Here is a 10,133-nt window from a genome sequence, read left to right on the forward strand (position 1 = left end):
ACTAGGGCTTGGCAACCAATTCAGCGGATCGCGACCGCGAGCTGCATGCTAAGTTCTTCAGTTTCTCCATCTAAGTAACTAAAAATATAAAATCTTCAGAACTCGACCATCAAGGACGTCTAATAAAAAAGGCAACTTTTTCTGGCTTCTTAGGAGTGCCAAAGCCATATGGAAAAAAACAACTCTTATAGAGTTTTAAAATTGGCAAAAGGAATTATTATATTTGACTCTTCCATCAAAAGATTGCCGATCTCTACTCCTAGCCATTATAAATAGTAGTAAGAATTTTTAATATTGTTTATTAATATTGACATTTTGGTATTGGTATTACACCAAACCATAAATTTCCCCGGTCTCCCCTACTATGGTTAAAACCGAAATCAATATTGAAATAAATCATAGGACTCATTTTTAAAAAGATCCCTGATGAAATTAAACGAGCTTATTCAAAAATGCCATTTATTTTTAAATAAAAAACCAATAAATACTTAAAAACACAGCAGCTATCAATAAAACGTAATCAAATATCGTTATCACAGAACTAAAAACTTTTTAACATCCTCTCTAAGGGCACAAAAGTATTAAAACACATTCGCTGAAAGCAGAATACCAAAACTTAACTATCTTAGCCTATTTTCAACCGACTTCAAAAAAGGAGGAGGTTCTCAATTCGACCCGTATGTTTTATTTTCTATGTTTGTTACGCAATAACTCCGCCAATTATGAACCGATTTGAACAAATCTTTTTTCGGCGTATAGGTAATACCTCAAGGTTGGTCCCATTTAAATTTAATAATAGAAAAAACAACCCCCAAGGGTGGAAAATTGGGGATGAACTTTTTTATACGCAATATCTCCGCCGATTATAAATCAATTTGAACGATTATTTTTTTGTTGAATAGGTATTATCAAAAGGGTGGTTTCATGCGAATTTGAAGAAAATATTTCACCCCCAAGGGAATGAACTTTTTTATACGCAATTCTCCGCCGATTATGAACCAATTTGAACGATTATTTTTTTGTTGAATAGGTATTATTTGTGTTCACGCATTTGAAGTCGGTTTTATTTTTTTTAAAAAGTTATAAAATAATGAAATTTAATATACCATCAACAAACGTTACATCCCTCATGTAGGTAAGTCGAACTCACACAGATAATCTTGGTAAGAAAAAAGTGCTTAATATTAGGGTAAACAACAGAAAATGTCATGTTTACTTATAAATAAATCGTCAATAATCGTCATAATAATAATTACTCAAGTAATAATATTAACCTTGGACATACGGAATGGAATGCTGATTCCTTTATTACAACAATAAGTAAATAAACCAGTAATATCAACAATTATCCTTAATTACTTAAATTAATTACTTATATGAAATAATACAAAATAAATCTTAACATAATTACAATAAATAATAATAATTCACTTTCTGCCAATTCAGGAAAATACTTTTAGTAGGTAATAATGTTTAATAGTTTTACTTAATATAATAACATCATCGCAATACTTATATTTATTACCATGAAAGGTATTAAACACCAATTTGCTGCCTACATAAGGTAAAGGTAGGTCTTATATCTTATGTATTAATTTAGCATAGGAAGGATGTATTTCCTACATAACAGCTTAACAATATTTTTAAGAACAATAATATTATTGTTAATATTTAATTAACAAACACTTAAAAAGTTATATTATAAATGAGATTGCATGTGATCACCAATAAAAATAATTCAAACGAACTGCTACCATCATAACTTGCTGGTTGAGATTCACTCATATGAGTACGTATGTACAGAAAATTGTGATACTAACCAGATTGTAAAGTAATTATGTGGAAAGTTAGAAATGCAAATACTTTGCAGGGTTAAATATGTCATACTTATTATTATCTATTACCAATTAATGTTATTCCCTAACTGAGTATGAAAAAGTGAAAGCAACATGCAAGCAAAATCTACATCGTATATTTAAGTACCTACTTATTACAAACCACACACTGAACATCCTGTTTATAACACTATAGCCGTGACACACATCATGAAGGTAGCAGGCATAGGGTTAAAGCTTCACATCATGATATAGACATAGACAACCAGTTTTTAACGCTAACGACGACTAATACATTAAAACATATTTTTGGTAGGTACCTAATCTTATTAGAACAAGAGGAACCAATTACTTAATTTGTACAAATTTATTTAAATTGGCAATGGCTAATGGTATGTCAATATTATCAATGATTAGGTACAATATAATTCACATACTTCCCTACCTAAGTTTTATAATAATAAATAAGTAAGTTAAACATGTACCCATTATTACCATAAAAGTTTTGGCACATGTTTATGACTACAGCATTATTAGTTTTAAAAGATGATTTAACTACTACAGGTAGTTATCTGACCCGATTTTTTCTGATCAATGCCACCATTATTTTTTTTAGACATTACTTACGTATACTTTTTAAATACAATTTTATGCAATCTTATTATAATAAGCACACAAGAAATAGTTAAGACAGTAAGTAGGATGTTTAAAACGGTTAACACCAACAGTTAATTAATATTACTGTATAATACAGTTAACTTAGTAATTATTACCTATCGTGTTTGGCATTAATATTAACCTACATAATTATCAATTTTAAACAAACATCTATCATGCAAATATTCGATCAATTCGTACATTAATTTGGATCAGTAGGTATGATGAAGCAAGAAATATTAAACTAACCTCGATATATTTAAGCTAGTTTAAAACAACGACAACAACAGATTCTATTAACAATGGCACATAACATTAAACTTACAATAAAATAGTTCAAACTTAAAATTGTAGTACTAAGAAACATAAATTGTCAGCGATCTTAGAAGTACTTACTTACAACAAAGTGTATTAGAATTGACACATCGCATTGCGCTTAGCAGATAACACAAGAGGTTGGCACAGAAACATACATTCGCAAATCAGCAAGTAGTCGTAATTAAAGATAGCTCAATTTGCAAATTATGCAATGTGATATGTCCATTCTTACCTAACGATGCAACACCAAACGTGGTAAACGCCAATACCACAAAACTTTTTTATGCCAATACCATCCTCATTCCTCAGTACCCTTACCTAAAGGTCGAATAAAATTAAAATTAAGTTTTCAATAATAAAATTAAGTAAAATTCAGTCTCTATTTTTAAACAAGAAATAACTGAACTGATCAAGATCAAAACGAAATAAATTATAATGGAACTCTAAAATTAAATTAAAATGCACAATGAGCCTGCAAAACGTCATTTTAACGTCATTCATAATTAAAATAAATTAAAATTAAACTGCGAATCATTCGTGTCATCTAAGCCGGTTGTGGACGACGCGTGTGGGTTCTCATGTGCCTGGTGATCATGTCACGGCGACATGCGGCGTATGGGCAAGCTGGACAACGGTATGGCTTCTCGCCGGTATGTGTGCGCTGGTGGGTTGCCAAATGGTCCGAGCGTGAAAATACCTGCCCACATGATGAGCACGAGTACGGCTTAACGCCACTATGAAGGCGTGCATGCCGCGTAAGCATATCTGAACGGGCGAATCTACGGCGACAAATCTCACATTCGTAAGCTCGTGCCGCCTCAGGGGTACGATTTCTATGCCGCGAAGCTACATGTTTAGCTAAACGGTCGTGGACTGTAAAAGTTTGTCCACATGTTGCGCACACGTATGATGGTTGCTGGGGTTCTTGGGATATTTGTACCGGTTCAGACTTCACGGAGAGGTCTAAAGGCAGTTCCTCCGGTGCCTTCGCGGGCTCATAATATGGAGGGTCGAGCATCAGCCAGCGAGGTGGTGGATAGTGATTATTGTTCCGCAATTGTACAGCAAGTTTATCCAACAACTGCGAAAGCCGTCGTCTTTTGTGGAGATGCCGAGGACTCTGCGGTACGGACACCTCCGCCATGCTATCCATATAGCCGCTGCTTGTCTCCCCGTGTCCTTCGACTTTGACTCGTGGAGTCCAACCTGTAAAAAAAAGTCTAAATCAATATCTTATGTAAATTTAATTATTATCTTTGGTCGTTGAATGGCACCGTGATCGATGACGAGACGTCATGTTCGTATCAAATCTCAAAATGCACACATCAATTCTGTAAGTAGGTGGCATTATCATCATGTGGATTTAATTTTGCTAACGCGTGTATTCTTTCATTGACATGACATTTTCTACGCCTTTCATGATCTTATTACGATATTATTTTTAAAATCAATATACACGATAGGCACAGCTAAGATATTATTATGCTGACTCAGTGATAGCATTAGAACAGAAAGGAGTTAATTTTTTTTCAAGTATTGACGAAGGTTTTTTAAAATTTCGTGTGCAATTGAAATAATGGCAAAGCAGGTGATGATATTTTTTGTGCCATTTTTCTTTTGCGAAAGGGTAACACACATTACCAAATATCGATAAATATTGCACCTTTGGCGCATCTGTCCTTTAACCATTACGGGCAAGTCTTATCCAATGCTTGTGATTGGTAAAATGGGGGAAGTTTTGGACCAATGAGATGTCCTCGCTATGCCACAAAGGGATCCCCTTGATTCTCCAGACAGCTATTACATGGGTAAGTACTGCTTTTGAATATTTTTTTGTTGTAGGCGAATCTGTAAGAGGCGTTACTACAAATACAATAGCAGTGCCTTACTACCTACATAAGAAGGGTCTTTGATTTCGTTTGTGATCATGAATGGACGATATTCTTTGTGCAATTTTCAATATAATATGGTAAAAAAAAAATTCACACTATTTTAAATTATAGTACATATTTTATTACCTATTTTGTGAAATTGAGAACGTATACAGTACAGAAAATTCCATATAAAAATCAACAATTTCAACGAGTTTATTACGCGTATTAAGTTTTTTGCTTTTTTACCTGCTAATCCTACAATGCAAGAAAATTACTGTTTCTAGTGAATTTCACTTTACATGTGCAACTTACATACTATAAGAAACACCATCACCATTTAAGCAACCATCGTCAGATTCAGTACAGACAGAAGGTAGCTATAGCTAGCTTAGATATTTTTATTTCTCATGGAACTCGTCGTAATAAATGCACGACTCGAGTTAGGTATATTCGTAAGTATTTTAGGTAAGCTAAGTACGTACATATTTCAAAATGTTCCCAACGCTCTGTCCTAGTGTGAAAATAAAATGCATTTATCCAATGCGTATCCAACTGCGGCGTATATCACATCACAATCACAATGTTCTTCGTATACATATAATAGTCAATCGTGGTTTTATCTACAGCATTTCTGAGATGCACTTAGTTTTTAGCACGAGAACGGAGGTGCGTGCAGTGAACGGTACGTAAGGTCGGCAGGTCGAGCGTGCGACCGTCGACCGGTCCCACCGCCCCCGCACCTTGCATGGAAACATTGGACATTCACACACGAGCCATCAGCAAGGCGGTGGCTTCGCGCAACGTGTGTCGTGTTGCGTGCGTCGCGGGCGACTGACACGCGGCGCGCCGCCCGCGACGCCCGCGCCTCCTCCGCACCTGCGCGGATGCGCTTGCGACTGCGCGTTTGCATTCCCGCGAAACATCGACCGAATGTAGAGTATTTTGAGCCCTACGATGCATGCATTGCGATGAGCAATGTAATATGTCTTTTTGATTATTAAAATAATAAATGCACTGTACAATAATATTTATATCAGATAAAAAAAAACTATCTAACGTTATATCATAAAAATAACGTTAGATAGTTTTTTTTTATCTGATAAAAATATTTTTATCTCAAGAATATTTAAAAGGTGCAATAAAATAATGTCGGTTTTAAAAGGGGAGAGTGGGGCTAAACGTCCCCGAGTTAAATAAATCCGACCTGATAAAATAAAATTATAGTAATAAAAAAAATTAAGCCTATTTTAAAAATTAATAAATGTTTATTATAAATATTGAATTGATTACGTACGGATTTCGTAAAAAATACATATTTGAAATAGTTGAGTTCTTTTATCCAGCCATAAACTGTTTTTTAAATAAGTCTAGATTTCGTCAATTAATTTATAACTAAGTTAAAGTTAAGAGACTTGTCTCGTACTTTAACTTGTGAAAGAGCTAGTTTTTGCGGGTATGTAATAGTTATGTGTTTATGACTAATAAAAAACAACTTCTGTTCTCATTAATTTGGCACCGTGATCTAAATTTTCACCCTAATATTACAATTTCTTCAAAATTTTCCTACCTAACTGCTATAATATTCATGCCCACACACATAATATTACAATTTCTTCAAATTTTCCCTACCAGCCTACCTGCCCACACACATTGACAGCATCGATGAGTCATAATAAACTTAAAATTTCCAGCGAGACTTAAGCCCTCGACTACCCACGGTGTTGTAGTCAAAAATACCAGAGTAGATTGCTGCTGCCAAAGTTGTTAATTGCACAGAACAAGTAGTACTAATTGTCCTAAAAATATACCTAATCAGAAGAAGAGCTTACTGTGTATTACTTAGAATACATAGTTACCCACTTCAGACGTCCAAAATATAATCAATAAAGACAAAAATAACCGTAATTTTAAATAACCGTCTGTCTACTTTAAAATAAGTATTTTAACATTGAACGAAATTTCAATGCCATAGTTATGATAACTAGCCTGATACGATACCTAAGTAATTAATTGACTTTTAAATCCGCGAGTTGTGAAGTTGAAAGCTGATCATGTATGAATTAGTCTAGCCTATAACTTATCAGGCCTATCTAGGCCGTTTACAGAAGCTCAAAGTTGCACAGCGTGCTATGGAGAGGGCTATGCTCGGTGTTTCTTTACGAACAGTAAGGTTCTGGAGTGGAGGCCGCGTACCGGAAATTAAGCAGCGTGTGACGTCCACCCAAAAGGTGGACAAACGACATCATAAAGGTAGCAGGAAGGCGCTGGACAGCAGGCCGCTACCAATCGATCAACATGGAAATCATTGGGGGCGGACGTCCTATTGGCTGAAATGATGATGATGATAACCTATCAACTCTACGTTAAGATTTTTTTTCTCATGTCTTATGGCTATTGGTCGAAGGATCATTTTTTTATTATCATGACTTAAAGCAAGATATCTAATAATCGTTTTTGATCTCCTTCAATCCTTTGTCTGTGTTAGGCAAGATCTTCAAAGCATAAAATAGATTACCTACCTTTGTGCTAGAGAAAATGTTTGCATAAATAAATAACGACCTATCAGTGCCATCAACATGGAAGAACTAATAATGTAAACGTTCATGAAGCCAACGTAAAGTATTAAAATGATACGAGTATTAATGAGCCACCAACTGGAACCGCAGATTAACCTACTAGCTATCAAAAAACCAACACGAAATCATATTAACTACTGTTGCCAGCACAGATTCAGACTATGTGTGTTTAATACTAAGTATTATTGTTGTCTATTACCTACGTCAATTTAAAATACCTTTTTTTTTTCAATTTATTTCGATTTTTTTCAAGTTATTTTAAAAATATTGAGACCGAGAGGCGACTCTTAACGCCAGAATAATTTTAATAACTAAATAATAAAGTTTACAGATACAAGTAAGGTAGCTAATATGCTAAAACAGTTAGGGCGGGATTTCAGCACGAGCCGAAAGCGAGGGTGTAAATGGAAGGAGAATGGAAATAATGCACATGCATTTCATGCATTGGTTATTAAGAGGATCTCTACTAGTAAACTAATAATTACTTACCTACGACTACGAACATATCATAAACCTATAATTAAACAAAATTCATTTGTGAAAGAAAATTGAGCGTAGTTTTCGTATATCGAGCCCATTTTAATTAAATATTATAGAGTTTTAGGCGTTTGTGAGTCTACGTGTGTTGTAGCGCGAAAAGTTTAACATTTAAAAACAATATTTATATAATTATAAGCATTATATTTTTCATGAATCAATAATTATTAATGATAAAACATAATATTAACCATCTTTAATTTAATTAGTAAGTGAATTTAGATAAACACTCTTGTTTTTTCATTGTGGAAATCTAAAGAAAAACTTTTCTAAGTTAACACAATTCCATTTTACCTACCTCAATAACCTAGCACTTTATAATATACCTAAATTAAGTTATTACTCGAACATACATAATATCAATTCAATACTTCAGATTAAATTAATTGCCGCTTACTTTCAGGATTATTTATTTAATTTCTACAACTTGTTAAGATAATTTAAAAACACTAAAACTTAACAAAAGTCACTGATCTCTTTATGTAAAATCCGAAAATTAGCAGAATCGGAAAATTAACATCATCACTAAAAAGCACATGATTGAAAAATAATTAATTAATTTAACTTTTCGGCAACTGAAACAAAGGCCGCGCGGTTAAATCTCTGGGCGGCCGCGTTACAATACAAAATAATGATATCCTTACCTGCCAAATCCACCGCATGCACCAAGTTCTGTTGCGAGTTCAGCAAATTGTTCAATATATTTAAATTCATTGTTTTTATTAACAATATCAACCTCACTGCACAAACTTTCGAAACAGTTACCGACTAGTAAGGAACCGGCAAAAACATTGGTAAAAAATGTGCGCGCGCTGCGTCCGGCACGGGCTCGTCACAGCGAATGAGTCCCGTTAGACTAAAATCAGTGCTAGGGTGGAAAATAATAAGTATACGTCTTATTGTTGTGTAATGAGCATTGAAGGTTAACTCCGTAAGAAGGGTCCGAGTATGGCAGATGCAGGGGTCGCGTGGGAAATGGGGGCGGCCCACAACCCCAGACAGCTGCAGCGTCTTGGCTCGGGACGTGTCCACTCCGACACCTACGTCTGATGAGGTGCTCAAGACTAGTCCCCAAACCGGCAGCGTTTGCACTGAATATTCTGTTAATTAATAAATAACTAGGTCGATGGAAGCACCATTTCCCGGGAAACAAACATAAAGTAGGAATATACGAATACAGGGTGAAAGGTCGAGATTGGTGTTTTTTTTTTTCAAAATCCATGATTCTCAGTTGAAAATAAGTTAAATTTTATCCTTAATTATTTTTAATGTGTTATGAAAATATGAATAGGTAACTCAAACATTTTTTATTATAAAAAAAAAATTAAATATCGTTGTTAAAATTATTCCAGCAATGAAAACTAGTCAGGAAAATGCACAATGCTTTACAAAGCTTCGGTTTTCAATAGCTGGAAAAGACTAAAGACTGAAGTAGGAATATCGAGTTTGGATAAATGATCTGGTTCATAATTTATTTTTCTTTGTTGCTAACTTGACCCTTACACCCCTTCCCCTTATACAAGCTTGTCGATACCTGGAATATAATCTGTTCAAAATAAGAAATAGATTTAATAAGCAAAAATATTTATTTATTAAGAAGGTGCCTTTACATTATTTTTTACTTGTGTATTTATTGTTAAGTAAGTAGGTAGGTACAAAATATTATTGTGTTAATCAATAACAAGTGTCTGGTTACTCATTTAGTTTTGAACTTGGTAATCTAACTTTTTTATTTGTTTTGTTTTACAATAAAAGTTATAACTGACATTTTTTAGTGAGTTTGGCCACAAGTTTGGCTGTCAATGGATAATTTAAAAAAGTAAATAAAAGCTTGTAATAAAAGAGCATAAAGAACATACAATATTTGCCATTTGTAATACACAAATAGGAAGGTATACTTGTGTTCGTAGTGGGCTTACCAAAAAAGTCCAGCGATCAACGGGGCTCGAACTGGGCGTTCCTCGAATCTCGACCGCGGCCAGTTCGACACCGACCGACACCATAATGAATACTAGGTACTTATAATTTATCACCGACAAGACAATATTCTTTATTTTTACATAATTTTCATATAAATGTATTTAGACAATTTCACACAGCGCCCTAGCCCCAAAGTAAGCTACTAATATGCTTGTTATTACGGGTGCTAGCTTAACGAATTTACTACTTACATACTTTTTTTAAATACATACAATATACTATACAGGGTGTTAGGTAAATGGGTATAATTATGAGCCGACACTAGCCCGTGTTAACATGGTCATATAAATGGTATGGTGAAGTCAGAAAATTGATATCTTAATTTTAATTATTTTATTTTTCATACAAATCGGATT

The 10,133-nt window shown here is 34.1% G+C and overlaps 1 protein-coding gene across 2 annotated transcripts; it reads right to left on the reverse strand.

The window, feature by feature from the left end:
- Window positions 1-1,042: 1,042 nt before the first annotated feature.
- Window positions 1,043-8,634, reverse strand: LOC114354976 (endothelial zinc finger protein induced by tumor necrosis factor alpha). Of its 2 annotated transcripts, none has more exons than XM_028307601.1 (2): window positions 8,442-8,634; window positions 1,043-4,016 (listed from the first exon to the last, which is right to left on the reverse strand). In XM_028307601.1, the coding sequence occupies exons 1-2, from the start codon at window positions 8,509-8,511 to the stop codon at window positions 3,355-3,357; spliced, it is 732 nt and encodes a 243-aa protein (XP_028163402.1). In that variant the 5' UTR covers window positions 8,512-8,634; the 3' UTR covers window positions 1,043-3,354. The 2 variants fall into 2 exon arrangements, with proteins under 2 accessions (XP_028163402.1, XP_028163403.1); XM_028307602.1 differs by lacking the exon at window positions 8,442-8,634 and adding an exon at window positions 5,167-5,524.
- Between the last annotated feature and the right edge of the window lie 1,499 nt (window positions 8,635-10,133).

Source organism: Ostrinia furnacalis, unplaced genomic scaffold (genome assembly GCF_004193835.3).
Source record: "Ostrinia furnacalis isolate ACB-3 unplaced genomic scaffold, ASM419383v2 OfSCF2303, whole genome shotgun sequence".
NCBI lineage: Eukaryota > Metazoa > Arthropoda > Insecta > Lepidoptera > Crambidae > Ostrinia > Ostrinia furnacalis.